The 20,658-nt window shown below is 43.1% G+C and overlaps 1 protein-coding gene and 1 non-coding gene across 12 annotated transcripts in view; both read right to left on the bottom strand.

Moving 5' to 3' along the window:
- ANKRD26 (ankyrin repeat domain containing 26) overlaps window positions 1-12,904 on the bottom strand; it is a 110,965-nt gene extending 98,061 nt beyond the window's left edge. For all 11 annotated transcript variants that reach the window (XR_010141391.1, XR_010141390.1, XR_010141389.1 and 8 more), the window contains exons 1-4: window positions 12,481-12,904; window positions 6,088-6,202; window positions 5,752-5,925; window positions 4,810-4,916 (exon numbers count right to left, since the gene is read on the bottom strand). Coding sequence is in view for 8 of the 11 variants with exons in the window: in XM_054523163.2 (XP_054379138.1) it covers window positions 4,810-4,916; window positions 5,752-5,925; window positions 6,088-6,202; window positions 12,481-12,722 (638 nt within the window). In the remaining 3 variants the exon portion in view is untranslated. The remainder of the gene's footprint in view (window positions 1-4,809; window positions 4,917-5,751; window positions 5,926-6,087; window positions 6,203-12,480) is intronic.
- On the bottom strand, window positions 732-838 carry LOC112135389 (U6 spliceosomal RNA). The gene has a single exon (XR_002916670.1). It is a non-coding gene; the product is annotated as a U6 spliceosomal RNA (small nuclear RNA).
- Window positions 12,905-20,658: the final 7,754 nt, after the last annotated feature.

The raw sequence follows: 20,658 nt of genomic DNA on the forward strand, positions 1-20,658 counted from the left end.
AGATAACATAATTGTCCCTTATTACTGAACTAACTGATCACAGCAAGGGCAGAAAACTAACAGATGTTAAGGCCTGTTTTAGACAGGCCTTCTCCTATTGCTTCTCCACCTCCTCAAACTCTGAACCAGCAGATCTTTGTTAGAATGGCGCTTAATCTTCATGTTCATCGTTCTAACTGATGTGGAAAACAAAACTCTACTTTTATTTAGAGACAAGGTATCATTCTACCACCCAGGATGGAGTACAGTGGCATGGTCATAATCCGCTGCAGCCTGGAACTCCTGGGCTCAAGCCATCCTCCTGCCTCAGCCCCCTGAGTAACTAGGACTACAGGTGCACACCATCACACCTGGCTAATTTTTCTTCATTATTTTTTGTACCAATGGGGTCTTGCTATGTTGCCCAGGCTGGTCTTGAACTCCTGGCCTCAAGCAATTCTCCTGCCTGTGCCTCCCAAAGTGCTGGAATTACAGACGTGAGCCACTGCACCTGGCCTCACTTTTATTTTAAGTTCCATGAAGGAGATGTGAATTGACATTTTCTCATTTCTGCGATACCTACTAACAACATATTTGCACATAACATCCCATGTGTTAGCTCCATTCTCATTTCACAGATCACCTTACATGAATATTTTTGTCATGAAAATCACAATTTCAATACTGGGTGCCACCTTTTTGCTTTGACTCACACTGTTAGCAAATAGTAAAATGGCCTTCCAGGGACTGTGCAAAATATGGAACGCTTCAAGAATGTGTGTGTCATCTTTATACAGGGGCCATGCTGATCTTCTCTATATTGTTCCAATTTTAGTATATGCGCTGCTGAAGCAAGCACAAAGCCCGACTTTTATACGTGGATACTGATGAGTCATGGAACAGGCTTAGCTCTGTTCAATCCAACTAACCTACTATACGCTCAGAGAATTCTGTTGAATGGCTTCCTTGTGAGGTACAATCTGAAAATATTTTAAAAACTTAAGGTAGAGATGCAAGCAGCTTGGGAGATTTTCATTATGAAAAACAGATCACTTTAGGGGTCAACCACAAGTTGGTGGCCACTACTCCAGTGAAGGACAATATGGAACCTTTCACTACCTAAGAAAAGGTGCTACACAGAATGTAAAGGGGCTTTGGAGTACATTCCTGGTAGCAAAGAAAAAAAGAAGCTCTGATCTCTTCCTGCAACATTATTTGAACCTGACAGTTGAGAACAATCCCAACTAATATTTGCTAGAGAAAAGACAAACAAAAGCCTCCATGGGTAACTTACCATGAAGGTCAAGGCTAAGTCAAGGCTAAGATGTGGTCTCCATATAAGGTTTTGAGTGTAGGGGGAAGGGTCAATTTGCTCACTCTGTGTGTGGCTAAAGCTTCCAGGAGGCCAGCTGCCAGAGCAGGGTGCTGGTGCTTTAGGAACAATGGCTGGGCATATAAACACATGTATGTGAACTTAAAAAAAGTCCTAACTTTGAAGTCTACATATGGATCACCATGAAGGCTGAGGGATCTCAATCAGTAAGAGCATCCTTGTAGCAAAGGTCAATCATTTCCAGACTGCAGGACCAGTCTGAATGGCAACAACGCAGCAACAGGATCACTGGTAACAAAAGAATGATTAGAATGTCCTTTTTCCCCTCCTGATTTATAAAAGAGGACTGTCTTCCTTGGACTTAAGGAACCCCTTCGGTTCTTGAAAAATTCAAGGCAGAGGGCATAGCAGATGGCCCCAGGGCACAGTTCAAGCTTTTCTGCCAAACTGGACATTTCAAGACCCAAATAACCAACTAGAAAAATTAAACATGTGATAGTATTTTTTATCCCACGCATAGGGGTTATAATTGGAATGAAATGAATGATATTGGGATCCCTATGGATTAAGTTTGTAAAAGTCCTGAGATAAAAAATTCTACACCCGGTTGGACACAGTGGCTCATGCCTGTAATTCCAGCACTTTGGAAAGCCAAGGTAGATGGATTGCTTGAGCCTAGGAGTTTGAGACCACCCTAAGCAACATGGCAAAACCTCATCTCTAGAAAAAATACATAAAATTAGCCAGGCATGGTGGTATGTGCCTGTAGTCCCAGCTACTTGGGAGGCTGAGGTGGGAGAATCTCCTTAGCCCACGGGTTGAGGCTGTGGTGAGCTGTGATCATGCTCCTGCACTCCAGCCCAGGTGACAGAGTGAGACCCTGTCTCGGAAACAAAACAAAACAAAAAGAAGCCTACATGCATTGCTGCTTCTAACTAGTCTAGCCTTTTGCTTGATTTCTGACTCATGAAGTAGGCTAATTCACTGCCATTCTAAAATTACCTGACCCAAACTATGAAATCTCAACTGATGTATAAGATGCAATCATTATAATTATTTTAAACCTCTATTTAGTGTTAACTAGCCTTTTATTGTAAACATTTACATACTAAACCACTAACAACAGCATATTTTTCTGTAGTCCATCCCTAGACATATTAAGAAAAAACATCAAACTCTGCTGAACAAAAAGCCTGATGATTCATGAAATATAGTGGGCATGAGGGGTGTTCTAAAATAAGAGAGATATGGCCAGCCATGGTGGTTCATGCCTGTAATCCTAGCACTTTGGGAGGCCAAAGTGGGTGGATCACTTGAAGACAGGAGTTCGAGACCAGCCTGGCCAACACAGTGAAACCCCATCTCTACTAAAAATACAAAAATTAGCCAGAAAATGCTTAAACCCGGGAGGTGGAGGTTGCAGCGAGCCGACTGTGCCACTGCACTCCAGCCTGGGCAACAGAGCAAGACTCCATCTCAAAAAATAAATAAATAAAAATAAAATAAGAGAGGTAATTTATTTCACCCCAGGAACTTTAATAAAGTTATGTACACAGATAATTTGATATACTTTACCAATTTAGTATCTTGCCTGTCTGTGTAGAATTAACTATTTACATCTACTAATAGACATAAGCATCTCGGGTGCTCAAGTGCTCATCTTTGTAAATTACCACCAAGGCTAAAAGGAAGGGACAAAAAAGAGGCCTCTTGTCTCACTGGGGTATTACATAGTAGAAGTCCTTTGATGGCAAAAACCTATGCTGAGTTTACTTATCTAAAGTAGGCAAAGATTTAAATGAAGAATTCTCCATTTCTTCTCTAGTCTGATATATTACAATTGAAAGTTAGCTAGGGGTCAGATAAGAGCTATTTGCAGGCTTAAAACAGTATTAATAATAATGGTGGCCAGGTGCAGCGGCTCATGCCTATAATCTAAGCACTTTGGGAGGCCGAGATGGGTGGATCACTACAGCCCAGGAGTTTGAGGCCAGCCTGGGTAATGTGGCAAAATCCCATCTCTACAAAAAATGCAAAAATTAGCTGGATGTGGTGGCACATACCTGTAGTCCCAGCTACTCAGGAGGCTGAGGCAGGGGGATTGCTTGAGCCCAAGAGACAGAGGGTGCAGGGAGCCAATATCGCACCATTGCACTCCGGCCTGGGTGACAGAGCCAGACCCTGTCTCAAATAATAATAATAATAAAGGTAATAATAGGAGTCACAGTAGTTTCAGCTAATGATGCTGATAAATGTGGGCTAGGCACTGAATCAAATGCTATATAATCTTACTTAAATACAACCACCTTGAGATATATTTAGTATCCCCCTTTTTATATCAGAAAACATATTTGGTGATAAGTAAGGTCCCCCAGCTTACACACTTAACAAGTGGGAAAGCAAGGAATTAAATCCAGTCTTGTGTGAATTTAAAGCCTCTTTTCTCTTTATCACCCATCTATGGCTTGTCTTCAATAAAGGAAAAGTCTGTCCAATAAAAGCTGTCTTTCTTCCCTTTGCCCATACAAATTAAAAACAAAAACATCAAAATATACTAGAAATAGAAAAGGAAAAAAATAATGAAACTATAGTATCTGGCAATAGCAATCAACAATCACCTAGGGATAACCTAACATCCTTATTCTTCACAGAAAGCAACATAAAGCAAAGAGGCACTCAAAAGACAAAAACTGCTATTGATGTTTAATACAGCATTTCTGAAGGAAAAGTACATAAGCAGAGGTTAGAACAATACCATAAAAGGGTGAAGAAGTTCAACATTGAGTTAAAAAGTGGCCGGGTGCAGTGGCTTAATGCCTGTAATCCCAGTACTTTGGGAGGCCAAGGCGGGCAGATCACGAGGTCAGGAGTTCAAGACCAGCCTGACCAACATAGTGAAACCCCATCTCTACTAAAAATACAAAAATTAGTCCAGGTGTGGTGGTGTGCACCTGTAATCCCAGCTACTCAGGGGGCTGAGGCAGGAGAATCACTTGAACCCGGGAGGTGGAGGTTGCAGTGAGCTGAGATCGCGCCACTGCACTCTTGCCTGAGTGACGGGGGAGACTCCATGTCAAAAAAAAAAAGTAAACTAAAAGTTAAAGTCCACATTCTATAAAACTAATAAAACTGATAAGAAACCTCTTTAGCTAACAGATCACATGGCCAAAAACATGGGTTTACAAATAACAAACATCAGTCAATATTATAAGAGAAGATGAATCCTACTGTGTAGTCTTCTTTTATATTGCCCAATCCAAGCAACTGCTTTTCTTCCTAACTGATTTGTGTTGCTATTTGTCACTATATCCCCATAATTATGTTACCCTTCTTATTAATTTAATATTTCTGACTTGAGTGAGAAACACCAACAGAATCACTGTTGCCCCTCAAGAACAACAAGCAGGTTTAAAAAACCTGTAACATGCAAAACACAGATCTAAAAAACCTTTTAAACACACAAGTTTAAAAAACCAAAACAAAACCAGCTACTGTACCTTTCCAACTTATCCACTGCATTTACGTTTGCTTTTTTCTTTATTAAAAATTCCACCATTTGCTGCTTTTTTCCACTTACTGCAAGTAAAAGTGGTGTGAGGTCATCCTGTAAGACGGCAAAAACAATTTAAAATGCATAAAATTACATATTTCTCGGCTGAACTGAAAACCCTATGTCAGATCCTTTGAACTGAAACATATAAAATAGAAAACAAATAAAAAGCACTTGCTTCCCTTGGAAACACCCCTCCTCTGCCTCACCACATGAACTCCAGTCATCTCCAAAACTCACTTCAAATTTTTACCGGTTCTAAAAATATTTGCTTCTATCACACCATTTGGCATGGCATATTGTATTTATTATATTGTTTCCCATCAAAACCAAGAGCTTCTAGGCTGGGCACGGTGGCTCCCACCTGTAATACCAGCACTTTGGGAGGCTGAGGTGGGTGGATCACCTGAGGTCAGGAGTTCGAGGCCAGCCTGGCCAACAGGGCAAAACCCCATCTCTACTAAAAATACAAAAATTAGCTGGGCATGGTGGTGGGTACCTGTAATCCCAGCTGCTCGGGAGGCTGAGGCAGGAGAATTGCTTGAACCCGGGAGGCAGAGGCAGAGGTTGCAGTGAGCCGAGATCATGCCTCTGCAATTCAGCCTGGGAGACAGAGCAAGACTCCGTCTCAAAAAAAAAAAAAGATTTGCCTTTAATAAATTGTGTTTTCACAAGTATTTACAATAAATGCATAAAAGAAAGGTGTACTGCCTGATGCTTCTTTAAAAGTATCAACATTTAAAGTAAAATCTTAGACAATTGTTATTTTAAAATACTTTCATTCAGGGAATGCTTGTGCTTCCAAATATGGAAAACTAACCCTTACATATGTCACTGTTGAAACAAATGCATTTCAAATACTGTAAAAATAAAGTTGGTTGATCTATACCTTGTTTTTTGCTTCAATATTTGCATCATACAAAAGCAGCTTTGTTGCTACTGATATGTCCTCATTATAGACAGCATAGTGAAGAGCAGTGTTGCCATGGACATCCGCAAGATTTGGATCAGCACCATGTTCTAGCAGAATAGTTGCACATTTCTCTTCCTGGCATTGTACAGCCTGGGAGTATTAGACCAAGAAACAGATCACAAATTCTAGGAATGCAAAATAAACACTCCACAGGTTTCACCAATTAGTTATATTTTAATGAGATAAATTCATTTCCATTCTATGTATTTAAGTCAAATCCATCTCATGCTGAAAGAGCTGGCTACTATATACCTTCATCAGAGCTGTCCTGTTTTCGTTGTCACAGACATTGAGCTGGCATTTTCTGTCCACCAGGAGAGTTACTACTTCTGGATGACCATTGGCACAGGCCAAATGTAGAGCCGTCCTATGAGAGTGACAGGACTTTTTATAAACTGTAGTGCACTGTCTCAAAACATACAATGATTCATAAAATTATAAACATTAAATAGCATGTTGATAGGGTTTGGCTGTGTCCCCACCCAAATCTCATCTTGGCTGTGTCCCCAACCAAATCCCAAATTGTAGTTCCCATGATCCCTACGTGTGGTGAGGGAGACTCAGTGGGAGGTAACTGAATCATGAGGGTGGTTCCCCCGTGCTGCTGCTCTTGTGATAGTGAGTTCTCACAATATCTGATGGTTTCTTAAGGGGCTTTTCCCTCTTTTGCCTGGCACTTTTCCTTGCTGATACCATGTCAAGGACATGTTTGCTTCTCCTTCTGCCCTGACTGTAAGTTTCCTGAGGCCTTCCCAACCAGGCTGAACTGTGAGTTAATTAAACCTCTTTCCTTTATAAATTACTCATATAATAAAGGGTATGTCTTTATTAGCAGTATGAGAACAGACTAATACACATGTTAATCCTCCGCCTTCAAAACAAGTATTTAATTTTCTTCTGAAAACAGTACAATATTTATTAGCTCTTACTACTCACCACATTAATGAAAGAGCAACCTATTCGAATAGAAAAGGCCTGACCTTTAGATTCAGTTCAACTTGGGGTTGAATCCTACTTTAAGCTGTCACTTACTCATTATGACTTAGTAAGTGCCTCAGTTTCCTCATCAATAAAATGGGGATCGACATAGTAGCTATCTCATAGAACGCCACTGGGATGCTTAAATGAAAATCTGTGCAAAATGTTTAGAACAGTTCCTAGCACAAATAACAGCTCAATAATAGTTAGATATAATTATCATTACTACTGTTTAACAAAGATGTTTAAATTAAATGAAATCATACAATTATACTTAGTTGACAGTATGTTTTAAAGATCAGAGATAAGGCCAGACATGGCGGCTCATGCCTGAATCCCAGAACTTTGGGAAGCTGAGGTAGGACGACTGCTTGAATCCAAGAGTTTGAGACCAGCCTGGGCAACATAGTGAGACCCCATCTCTACAAAAATTTAAAAAGTAGCCAGGCATGGTGGTGCACACCTGTGGTCCCAGCTACTCAGGAGGCTAAGGCCAAAGAATTGCTTGAGCCCAGGAGGTTGAGACTGCAGTAAGCTGTGATCATGCCACTGTACCCTAGCCTGGGCAACAGAGAGAGACCCTGTCTACAAAAAAAAAAAAAAAATTAGAGATAACACTGTATTTCAGTGATTCTAAGATGCTCATTTTCTCGCATTTCAACATCTCTGACATTGGAATGCCACTTGTAATTCATGATTTATTACAACTATAATTGGAAGCATTTTTAAAATTGAAAAACAAATTTTTAAAACAAAGTAATTCTTACTGTGTTTTCAAGAAACTTCAACACAAAGGAAACTCAGGATTCAAATGAATAGGTTGGCTCATTTTATTCAATATTTAGATTTATAGAATATATGCAGATATTTCCAATGACTAATATTCGTGTTTAAGACAAAAATTTTCAAAAGGGCAGTTAAAGGTTATCTCTTATAATTTTCTACCTTCAGAAACACTTTTGTTTATAAAGAGGGGTTGGATGCAGTGGCTCACGCCTGTAATCCCAACACTTTGGGAGGCTGAGGCAGGCAGATCACTTGAGGTCAGGAGTTCAAGATCAGCTTGACCAACATGGTAAAACCCCATCTCGGCTAAAAATACAAAAATTAGCCAGACATGGTGGCACATGCCTGTAATCCCAGCTACTTGAGGGGGCTGAGGCAGGAGAATCACTTGAACCCTGGTGGTGGGGTTGGAGTGAGCCGAGATCACGCCACTTTACTCCAGCCTGGGTGTCAGAGCATGATTTCGTCTCAAAAAAAATAAATAAATAAGAGGAGGGAGGAAAAGCTTCAATTGAGATTGCCCTAATAGTCTAATTTTAAATCTCTCAACTTGCTCAGGCTGGGCAGGTATGTAAACATAAAGGTTTTGAGGATGGAAAGGTTCTGAGAGATAGTAGACTATGTTTTCACCTGCAATTGCCTTGACCTCAATGAATGCACTCCACTCTGGCCTTTCTTTCCTCTTAGCTCCCAAGGAATCCACAGATCCACTTTGGATTACCCTCTTCTAAGGCCTGCTCACACCCTTAACAGGACTTTTCATATGGGATCCCAAATGGATTCTCCCTCCCACCAACAGCTCTCATACTTGACCAACATCTGTCCTCTATAAACATTCAAACATTCTTTGCCAAAACAAATGCTAAAAGACCAGACCAGTCTCAACACAGTAGCCAAGCAGCTCACCAGAATTTCTCTCAGGCTTGATTTCCTGGGGATGAGTTAAATACCTGCTTCCAGAAGTGCAGGAGATTCACATCAAGCTCTCTGAAGACAGTTTCATATGAGAAATCAGCACCTTTCCATCCTCCCTGACAGCTTTGTAAATTTGTCATAAAATGCATTCCCAAATTCATAGCAGATTAGCTACATTATGTATTACAATGCTAATGCAAGACTGAAATAGTTTAGAACACCACACAGCACTTATATATATATGAAGTTCCTCTTGTGAAAGGGGAATAAATATCATATTCCTGACTAAAACAGGGATTTACCTCTGACAGAAAAGAATTTGCATAGAAGTAAAATCCTCACTTCAAAGATATCAACTCTGGCCTGGTGCAGTGGCTCATGCCTGTAATCCCAGCACTTTGGGAGGCTAAGGCAGGCAGATCACCTGAGGTCAGGAGTTCGAGACCAACCTGGCCAACATGGTGAAACCCTGTCTCTACTAAAAATACAAAAAAATTAGCCAGGCATAGTGGCGGGTGCCTGGTATCCCAGATGTTTGGGAGGCTGAGGCACGAGAATTGCTTGAACCTGGGAGGAGAAGGTTACAGTGAGCCAAGATCATGCCAACTCACTCCAGCATGGGAGACAGAGTGAGACTCCATCTCAAAATTAAAAAAAAAAAAAAAAAAAAAGAAAGAAAGAAAAAAAAAATCAGCTCTGCAAATTTTCATGTCCAGTACTGTTATGTTTCCAATTCAAAGATCAAGTCTATATTCTACCACATTTTATTAAAATACTACACACTTACATTAAGAAATATGCTTATAACTAGCGGTGGTTCACGCCTGTAATCCCAACACTATGGGAGGCCAAGGCAGGCAGATCACTTGAGGTTAGGAGTTTGAGACCAGCCTGGCCAACAGGGTAGAACCCCATCCATACTAAAAATACAAAAATTAGCCAGGCATGGTTGCATGTGCCTGGAATCCCAGCTACTAGGGAGGCTGCGGCAGGAGAATTGCTTGAACCCGGGAGATGGAGGTTGCACTGAGCTGAGATCACACCATTGCACTCCAGCCTGGGCGAAGAAGCGAGACTCCACCTCAAAAACAAAAAAGGCCAGGCGTGGTGGCTCATGCCTGTAATCTCAGCACTTTGGGAGGCCAAGGCAGGCAGATCACAAGGTCAGGAGATCGAGACCATCCTGGCTAACACAGTGAAACCCCGTGTCTACTAGAAATACAAAAAAAAAAAAAAAAATTAGCTGTCCCAGCTACTCAGGAGACTGAGGCAGAAGAATCGCTTGAACCCAGGAAGCAGAGGTTGCAGTAAGCTGAGATCTGGCCACTGCATTCCAGCCTGGGTGACAGAGGGAGACTCTGTCTAAGAAAAAAAGAAAAAAGAGATAGTAGACTATGTCTGCTACATAACAGGTATTCAGGTTATGATTGATGAATAAATGGATTGAAAGAATGGAAAAATCGTTAAGGAGTTCAATATTTTTAAATAAAATTCTTATAAAGTAGAGCAATTCTTTTATTCTTTTGCAATAATATTTTGTTTTGTTTTGAGATGGAGTCTCGCTCCGTCGCCCAGGGTGGATTGCAGTGGTGCAATCTCGGGTCACTGTACCCTCCGCCTCCCAGGTTCACGCTATTCTACTGCCTGCCTCAGTCTCCCAAGTACCTGAGACTACAGGTGTGTACCACCACACCTGGCTAATCTTTGTATTTTTACTACAGAAGGGTTTCACCATGTTGGCCAGGCTGGTCTCGAATTCCTGGACTTAAGTGATCCACCCTCCTCAGCCTCCCAAAGTGCTGGGATTACAGGCCTAAGCCATTGCATCCGACCTAATTATCATTTATATTTGGTATTTTTATTGTCATAAGGACACAGCTAAAATAAAATGATTGTACCTGTTTGCATATATAATAAATCTATAATAAAAACATGTATATGATAAAATGTATACATTAAATCTATAAATACAGATAAAAAGATACTCTTTACTTTTTCTTTTTCTTTTTCTATCTTCTTAATTTTTGGTGGCGAGAACAAAGATCTGCTTTACCTTTCATTTTTAATAGAGACAGGGTCTTGCTATGTTGCCCAGGCTAGTTTCGAACTCCTGGGTCAAGCAATCCTCCTGCCTGGGCCTCCCAAAGTGCTGGGATTACAGTCATGAGCCACCAGTGCCCAGCCAAGATCCCCTTTACTTCTGAAAAGGATAAAAGTTGTCAGACAATAGCAATCCACCAAAAAAAGAAAAAAAAGAAAGTGGGAAATGATTTTTATCTGTGCAAGATTCATATTCCTCTCTTCCCAAGGATTACTTCATTAATAATAAATTTTCACTAGAACTTTTATACATACTCTGCAGAAATCATAAAGAAAAAGGAAAAAGTTTGACTTATTATACAAATGCCCAGAAATAAAAAATTTTACTTTCTTTTTTTTTGAGTCGGAATCTTGCTCTGTCGCCCAGGCTGGAGTGCAGTGACGCAATCTCCGCTCACTGCAAGCTCCGCCTCCCGGGTTCACGCCATTCTCCTGCCTCAGCCTCCCGAGTAGCTGGGACTACAGGCGGCCGCCACCATGCCTGGCTGATTTTTTTGTATTTTTAGTAGAGACGGGGCTTCACTGCGTTAACCAGGATGGTCTCGATCTCCTGACCTCGTGATCTGCCCGCCTCGGCCTCCCGAAGTGCTGGGATTACAGGCGTGAGCCACCGCGCCCGGCCAAATTTTACCACGTTTTGTACATATTTTCAGCTAACACAAGACCACAGTCCGTATGTATAATCAAACTTTTTTTCTCACTTGAGATACCAAAGTATATGCTCACATGCCAATACACTTCTGTATCTATTGCCACTTTCTTTTCTTTCTTTCTTTTTTTTTTTTTTTGAGACAGAGTTTTGCTCTTGTTGCCCAGGCTGGAGTGCAATGGCACGATCTTGGCTCACTGCAACCTCTGCCTCCCAGGTTCAAGTGATTCTCCTGCCTCAGTCTGCGGAGTAGCTGAGATTACAGGCTCCCGCCACCATGCCTAGCTGATTTTTGTATTTTTAGTAGAGACGGGGTTTCACCATGTTGGCCAAGCTGGTCTCGAACTTCTGACCTCAGGATATCCGCCTGCCTTGGTCTCCTAAATGTTGGGTTTACAGGCGTGAGCCACCACGCCTGGCCTCTATTGCCACTTTCAATGGTCACATATTATCATGCACTGACATTTATTCATAAAATCCATTCTATAGGTTCTTCTTAATACACTGCTTAAGCAATGCTGAGAAAAACAAATTACTTGTATATCTATTTCCTAAAGGCATTTTATTTCTTTTTCTTTTTTGAAAGATAGGGTCTTGCTCTGTTGTCACTGACATACCTCACTGCAGCCTAGAACTCCTGGGCTCAAGTGATGCTCCTGCCTCAGCCTTCCAAGTAGCTGAGACTATTAGAGATGGGGGGGGGGTCTCGCTATAATGCCCAGGCTGGCCTTGAACTCCTGGCCTCAAGCAATCCTCCCGCCTCAGCCTCCCAAAGTGCTGTGATTACAGGCGCGAGCCACCGCGCCTGACGAATAACAGATTTTACAGAAATAATTTTTAACCCAGAAGTTGCTATATTATGGAAACTGCTTATCTCATTATGCACCTTTCCATAAAGTATATGACATTATGTCTTAAATGTGTACATTAAAAATAAAACGCTGTACGTGCTTTTGTTCGTTAATTCACTTTAAAATTGTCACTTAAGTGCTCTCTAAGGGGATTTCGGGGGGATCGGAAACCAGCTAGAGCTCTGTTTTTGTTTTTCTGCTCAGAAAGGCGGCCTGGGCACTGGAGCCCTGCAAGGTGTCACCGTCCCAGGGGCTGCGGAGCCCGCGGGAGGCTGATCCAGGCCCTGGGTGGCTCCCACAAAAGGGGCCCCTCTTCCTGCCCGCCTACTCCAGTGGCACTCAGTACGGGCTTGCGACGCCCATTACCTGTTCATCTTGTCTCTATCGTTCAAGCCATTCTTCCTGAGCAAAAGGATCTGCTGCACTTTCGCCACATTACCCGCGCTGGCAGCTTTGTGGATCTTGCCGAGATCTCGGTCTCGGACGTGGTAGCCGGGCTGCGAGTAGGCGCCCTCCCCGGGCTCGCCCCCGCCGCCCGCGCTGCTCCTCCGCCGCCGCGCGAAGGAGCCCAAGGGCGACTCTCCCTTCTTACTAAAAATCTTCTTCATGGCCCAGGTGACCGGGCTTCAGAGACACCTCATGTCTCTCTCGGCTCTTAACGGCCTCCGGAGCCCAATATTGCAAGTCAGCCCCGGGTGGCCGCAGCCTCCCAAAGGAAACTCCGCGGTTTCCAATCTCTCCCTCCGGGTTACCAAGCAAGCGATCCCGCTAGACACAAGTGCGCATGCACGCCTCAGAAGGCAAGGTCCATGCGCGTGCGCACGAAGGCCCAGTGGCCAAGGGTGCTCCGTGCGCATGTGCAAGGCCCAGGCCTCGCAAATCTCGGCGACTGGGACGAGCCCTGCGTTCCTGTCAAACAAATGTCGGTGGGAGTTTGGCTGAGTGTTCAGGACGTTTGCGAAAAGAAGCCTCACGCCTGTGGGGAAGCAGCCTTTACGCATGACTGGGACTGGAGTAGCGTGGAGTTTTAAGATGCTGAAGGCCTCTTCTCCGAAAAAACTCCCCTAAGAAACTCTGAATCTCCCTCTCTCTCAGTTTATTCCTCTTCCATGTCCCTTTGGGTCCCAGCTGGTCTCCATGAGAACTTAACAGATGCAACAACAGAGGGCACAGGATTTCGGAGATCGTGGCAATATGTGTCAAGTGCAAACTTACAAGGAGAAACCAATGCACATTCTCCAGAAGAAATGAAAACCCATTTCTGCATGCCTCCTTCCCCCACCCCTCTGCCTTTGGCCCAGCCTTACGTTTTATTTTTTGCTTTTAATTTTCCAAGGTTACATCTCTTTCTTCTTTTTTTTATCCCCAAGAGTCTCGCTCTGTCGCCCAGACTGTAGTGCAGTGGTGCAATCACGGCTCACTGCAGCCTCCACCTCCTGGGCTCAACGATACTCCCACCTCAGCCTCCTGAGTGAGTAGCTGAGACTACAGACGCAAGCCACCACGCCCGGCTATTTTTGCATTTTTTGTAGAGACAGGGTCTCGCCATGTTGCCCAGGCTGGTCTCCGACTCCAGGGCTCAAATGATGCTCCCATCTCAGCCTCCCAAAGTGCTGGGATTACAGGTGTGAACCACCACGCCCAGCCTAGATTGAATAATTTGACAACAAATTGCAATTAGCAATGCAAACGCCAAGTGTCTGGAGTCTCAGCAGAAATTGCTGCTGGAATGCACCTCCATAGCTCTGGACAGCTCTAGGGTCCCTTGTGGAGGAGGTGGCTGGCCCCAGAACAGGCGTCTTTATTGCCAACTGAGAAATGAGCAAAAACAAAACAACACTTCTCAGGCCTCTCCAGCTTAGCTAAATCAAATGGTTTAGATGTGGGAGAGTGGTTTCCACTATCATCACCAAGAATTTTCCTCCTATACTAGCCCAGCTAGAAAGTTATGTTGTCTCCTCAACATTCCCCAAGGTGATCTATGAAGCTAGTCAAGTCCCGGCACTTTGGGAGGCGGGGGTGGGTGGATTACCTGAGATCAGGAGTTCGAGACCAGCCTGGCCAACGTGGTGAAACCCCATCTCTACTAAAAATACAAAAATTAGCTGGGTGTGGTGGCGCATGCCTGTAGTCCCAGCTACTTGGGAGGCTGAGGCAGGAGAAACACTTGAACCTGGGAGGCAGAGGTGACAGTGAGCCAAGATCACACCACTGCACTCTGGAGTGGAGACTCTTGGATGCAGACCAAGACTCTATCTCAAAAAACAAAAACAAAAACAAACAAAAAATACTCAAGTGTGGAGAACACTGACTCTGAACAGAAGACTCTGACATTTCCTAATGCAGCCTGAAATTAAGGCCAAAGACATTACCAGTCTGGATGGATATAGGAATCACACATCACTCTCCAGGTAAGTTGTAGAGATTTGGTTGACTATAGTGTTTTTGTATAGACCAGAGATACCGAAGGACTATATGTTAGGCCAGCTCTGAGGTGCTGAATTCATCAGCCAAATGCTGGATCCCCAAAAAGTTTCTTGGAGTTCATTGAAACCTAAGATCTCCCATTCATATGGAAATTAATTTCAGATCCAGAGCAGACACCCTCTAGAAAGTTGTCACTTGGAACTCCCATGCCTGTCTAAGGCTAAAGTAATGCCCTGGTTCAGTTTTCCTATACCCTCATTTAATAATTATGTCAATGAAATTAATGTGTTAGGGGAATATTTGTTTTATAGTGAAAATCAACTGAGATATGAATGCCTTAGCAAACCCCTTAGATAAAGCTTTTTTTTTTTTTTTTTTTTTTTTTTTTTTTTTTTTTTGAGATGAAGTCTCATTCTGTCTCGCAGGCTGGAGTGCAGTGGCACAATATCTCAGCTCACTGCAAGCTCTGCCTCCTGGGTTCACACCATTCTCCTGCCTCAGCCTCCCAAGTAGCTGGGACTACAGGCGCCCACCACCACACCCGGCTGATTTTTGTATTTTGTTTAGTAGAGACGGGGTTTCACTGTGTTACCCAGGATGGTCTCGATCTCCTGACCTCGTGATCCGCCTGCCTTGGCCTCCCAAAGTGCTGGGATTACAGGCGTGAGCCACTGTGCCCGGCCAGATAAAGCTCTTTAATTCCAGTTCAAGGCTGTCACACGTTTTCTCCTTTTAAGAGTTACCAAGAAACTCATCAAACCCTTTTCCAAAACTGGTTCATTCATTCTTTGAAATGTGTCTTCCCATGCATTCTGCTGTGTCTATTGAGGAATAATGAAACTATAATTAAACCATGATTAGAACATGAGGGCTCAAGTGTGTTGAGGCTCATCTGCCTGTATCTCCTGGAGATCCAAGACCCGGGATGATCACAGTAAGGAGGCCACCACATTAAACAGAAACATGTTCTGGGAACCTTCTTTATTCTAGGTATCGTGAGAGTCAGTGAGGAAACAACAGATGTGTCATTCTTCACTTCAGGGAGGGAGGCAAATTTCATGTTTAGTGCCACATTAAGGGGGAGCACAGAGGGCCTATAGAATCATGTCAAGAGAAGGGTGGTAGGTCATGGAGAGAGGCACATGAAGAAGTGATGTCAAAGCTGAAATTTAGGGCTGGGCATGGTGGTGCATGCCTGTAATCCCAGCACTTTGAAAGGCTGAGGCTGGTGGATCACTTGAGCTCAGGAGTTCGAGATCAGCCTGGGCAACATAACAAGACCCTGTCTCTAAAATTAAATTAAGTTAAATTTTAAAAGCTGAAACTTAAAGAATAAACAGGAGTTTGTGAGGGGTGGAAGATGAGGAAAAAAAAGTACATTCTAGAAAGAGATAATGTGTCTGCCAGGTTTCAATCAGGAGAGAAACCACCTAGTAACCTGAACAAGACAAATTTAATACAAATAATTATTTACTATAGAAGTTTGGCATGGTAGCTTGTGCCTGTAATCCCAATTACTTGGGAGGCTGAGGCATGAAGATGGCTTGAAGCTAGGGGTTTGAGACCAGCCTAGGCAACATAGCCAGAACATGTCTCCAAAAAGTTTTTTTAAAATTACCCATGGCCAGTGCCGGGTGTAGTGTCTCACACCTGTAATCCCAGCAGAGATTACATACCTTGGGAGACTGAGGTGGGTGGATCACTTGGGGTCAGAAGTTTGAAGAGCAGCCTGGCCGACATGGTGAAACCCCATCTCTACTAAAAATACAAAAATTAGCCAGGTGTGGTGGCAGGCGCCTGTAATCCCAGCTACTCAGGAGGCTGAGGCAGGAGAATAACTTGAATCCAGGAGGCAGAGGTTGCAGTGAGCCAATATTGTGCCATTGCACTCCAGCCTGGATGACAGAGCAAGACTCCATCTCAAAAAAAAAAAAAAAAAAATTAGCCATGCCCAGACATGGTGGCTCATGCCTGTAATCCCAGCACTTTGGGAGGCTGAGGTGGGCGGATCACTTGAGGTTAAGAGTTCAACACCAGCCTGGCCAACATGGTGAAACCCTGTCGCTACTAAAAATACAAAAAAATTAGCCAGGCATGGTGTTGCATGCCTGTAATCCCAGCTATTCAGGAGGCTGAGGTGGGAGGATCGCTTGAACCCAGGAGGCAGAGGTTGCAAGGAGCTGAGATCGTGCCTCTGCACTCCAGCCTGGGTAACATAGCAAGACTCCATCTCAAAAAAAAAAAAAAAAAATTATCCAGGCTCTGTGGCACATACCTGTAGTTCCAGCTTCTTGGGAGGCTAAGGCAGGAGGATCACTTGAGCACAGGAGTTTGAGACCAGCCTGGGGAATATAGCAAGACCCATCTTGGGCCGGGCGCGGTGGCTCACGCCTGTAATCTCAGCACTTTGGGAGACCGAGGTGGGTGGATCACGAGGTCAGGAGTTCGAGACCAGCCTGGCCAACACGATGAAATCCTATCTCTACTAAAAATACAAAAATTAGCTGGGTGTGGTGGTGCATTCCTGTAATCCCAGCTACTTGGGAGGCTGAGGCAGGAGAATTGCTTGAACCAGGGAGTCAGAGGTTGCAGTGAGCTGAGATTGCACCATTGCACTCCAGCCTGGCAACAGAGTGAGACTCCATTTCAAAAAAAAAAAAAAAGACCCCCATCTCAAAGAAAAAGAATTATTAACTGTAACAGTAGTATAAAAGTGAAAACAAAAATCTAAAGAATCCCTTGGGGTGAGATTACAAAGTATGAACAACTTAAAATGAGTGGCTTCACAAGGCTGGGAATTCAGATGTCCTTGGAGAAGGTATGGTTGCCAAGGCCAGAGCTGGTCTACAGTCATCGAGCAAAGAGCAAACACCCTTCTGGAGTGCCAGGGGCCCAATCTGATAGGTGCATAGATGGTGTGAGGAGGCAGGAAGCCCAGTTCCCCACACAGCAGTACAAGGCTTGGGGGTAGGAAGTTGTTACAAGCCTGCTCACAAAGACCATGGTGTCCATGTTAAAAGGGTTACTGGCTGGGGCCAAAGCTCAGGGTAGTCAAGGAACTGCATGCTCTGGGAATGCACAGCCTGGGCAGAGCACTACTGGCATTGGTGTAGGAACACGAAGAAGCAACCCAGCAGCACAGCAAAACCTGGGCCAGGGCCACCCCTCCGTCTCTAGGCAGGCATAAACAACCTACTGGGATGCAGATGAAATGAGGTTGGTATTCAGATGCAAGGGAAAGTCACATGCAAATGGAGTCAAACTTCTCTGCCACCTAGCAGGCTGTAATCCCACCTCCTTCACCAATGTTTGAACCCCCCTCCCAAATTAACCCCTTCTTGAGTACTCTCCTTCAGCCCTAAGGTACCCTTTAGACTTCTCTTTCCATCTTTATAATTACTCTCATCTCATAGCTTAGTAATTCTTTATATTAAACCACACTAAATTGTTGTGTGGTTTCTATGCTGTCATTGGACCCAGACTGATACAAAGGCCGTGGAGTCGCACTGTTTGGATCTGTCTTCAGGAGACCCTATTGTGGAGTGCACAGTTGAACTGTAGCCTCCAGCTGGTGCTTTCACCAGGACCTTGCTTCTGCCAGGCTGCTTCCAGCCAATGACTGAGCACAACGAGGATACAAAGCCAAGTCATTTCTGTCCAGCATAGGACTCCTCTACAGGCTTATGCTGTAATCCCAGCACTTTGGGAGGCCAAAGTGGGTAGACCACTTGAGGTCAGGAGTTTGAGACCAGCCTGGCCAACATGGTGAAACCCCATCTCTACTAAAAATACAAAAAAATTAGCCAGGCATGGTGGTGCGCACTTGTAATCACAGTTACTTGGGAGGCAGAGGTTGCAGCGAGCTGAGATCGCATCATAGTACTTCAGCCTGGGTGAAAGAGTGAGACTCCATCTCAAAACAAAACAAAAACTGAAGAGGGTGGTTCTTATTTGGCTGATACTGTTGTGAGATGATTTTGAATATTTGATGTGGCCTTTCTTTGAACGCTGACTCTCCCAGGGACAATTCTGTTCCCACAGGTGTTTTCACCTGCAATTGCCTTGACCTCAATGAATGCACTCCACTCTGGCCTTTCTTTCCTCTTAGCTCCTAAGGAATCCACAGATCCACTTTGGATTACCCTCTTCTAAGGCCTGCTCACACCCTTAACAGGACTTTTCATATGGGATCCCAAATGGATTCTCCCTCCCACCAACAGCTCTCATACTTGACCAACATCTGTCCTCTATAAACGTTCAAACATTCTTTGCCAAAACAAATGCTAAAAGACCAGACCAGTCTCAACACAGTAGCCAAGCAGCTCACCAGAATTTCTCTCAGGCTTGATTTCCTGGGGATGAGTTAAATACCTGCTTCCAGAAGTGCAGGAGATTCACATCGAGCTCTCTGAAGACAGTTTTATATGAGAAATCAGCACCTTTCCATCCTCCCTGACAGCTTTGTAAATTTGTCATAAAATGCATTCCCAAATTCATAGCAGATTAGCTACATTATGTATTACAATGCTAATGCAAGACTGAAATAGTTTAGAACACCACACAGCACTTATATATATATGAAGTTCCTCTTGTGAAAGGGGAATAAATATCATATTCCTGACTAAAATAGGGATTCACCTCTGACAGAAAAGAATCTGCATAGAAGTAAAATCCTCACTTCAAAGATATCAACTCTGGCCTGGTGCAGTGGCTCATGCCTGTAATCCCAGCACTTTGGGAGGCTGAGGCAGGCAGATCACCTGAGGTCAGGAGTTCGAGACCAACCTGGCCAACATGGTGAAACCCTGTCTCTACTAAAAATACAAAAAAATTAGCCAGGCATGGTGGCGGGTGCCTGGAATCCCAGCTGTTTGGGAGGCTGAGGCACGAGAATTGCTTGAATCTGGGAGGAGAAGGTTACAGTGAGCCGAGATCATGCCAACTCACTCCAGCCTGGGAGACAGAGTGAGAGTCCATCTCAAAATAAAAAAGGAAAAAAAAAATCAGCTCTGCAAATTTTCATGTCCAGTATTGTTATGTTTCCAATCCAAAGATCAAGTCTATATTCTATCACATTTTATTAAAATATTACACACTTACATTAAGAAATATGCTTATAACTAGCTGGCTTGAAATAATGCAGAATTACCTTTAAAATGAATATGAACAAATATTAGAGAGTATCTAGCAATAAAATATCAGTTACTAAAAGTAATAATGATATAGATGATAGGTGAAATTCTGGCATTCTAATAGCTTTGAGTGAATAGCTATGAAAAGTTTAAGTCTTCTTTAGGTTCACTCTTAACAATAAATTGCTTTATCTGGAGTCTGGTTCCAAAATAAGTCACTAAGGAAGAAAAGTATTCAAGAGAAACTGCCCGAGTATCCTTAGCTATTGGATTTAGCAGACTTCATAAACATGTTCAAAATGGAAGTCTGTTTATTAAAGAAAACTTATAATAATCCAAGGAACAAAGAATCTCAATAAAGAGGTACAAAGTTATGAAAGAACCAAATGGAAACCTGGGAGCTGAAAAAATTCAACTTACGAAACAAAAAAACGCAAGTAGATTTGAGATGGCAGACGCATCGGTGAGCTTGAAGAAAAATCAGCGTTGCGCAACCTGAGAAATAGAGGGAGAAAAAGACTGAAAAAAATGAACAGAGCCTGAGACCAGGGTAACAGGAAATGTACCAACAAATGCATAAGGCGAATCACAGAAGAAAGAGCAAAGGGCAGAAAAATGTAACTAAGAAATAATGTCCAAAAATCTCTCAGATTTTATAAAAAACATTATATATCCAAGAAGCTAAAACAAAAACCAACAACAACAAACCCAAGTAGGATAAACACTATGAGATCCACACCTAAAAAGGTCTTAGTCAAACTGTTTAAAAGACAAGGCCCAGAAAAAAAAAAGCCCAAAAGCAGTGAGGAAAACAATTACACAAAGGAGACCAAAAATAATTAACAGCTGACTTCACACTAAAAGTAATGGAAATCAGGGTGCACTGGGGATGACATTAAAAGAGAGTCAAAGAAAAAATTGTCAGACACAAATTCTATATCCAGCAAACGATCCTTAAAAAAAAAAGAATCAAGGCAAAACCAGA

The sequence above is a fragment of the Pongo abelii genome, chromosome 8 (genome assembly GCF_028885655.2).
Source record: "Pongo abelii isolate AG06213 chromosome 8, NHGRI_mPonAbe1-v2.0_pri, whole genome shotgun sequence".
Classification (NCBI taxonomy): Eukaryota; Metazoa; Chordata; class Mammalia; order Primates; family Hominidae; genus Pongo; species Pongo abelii.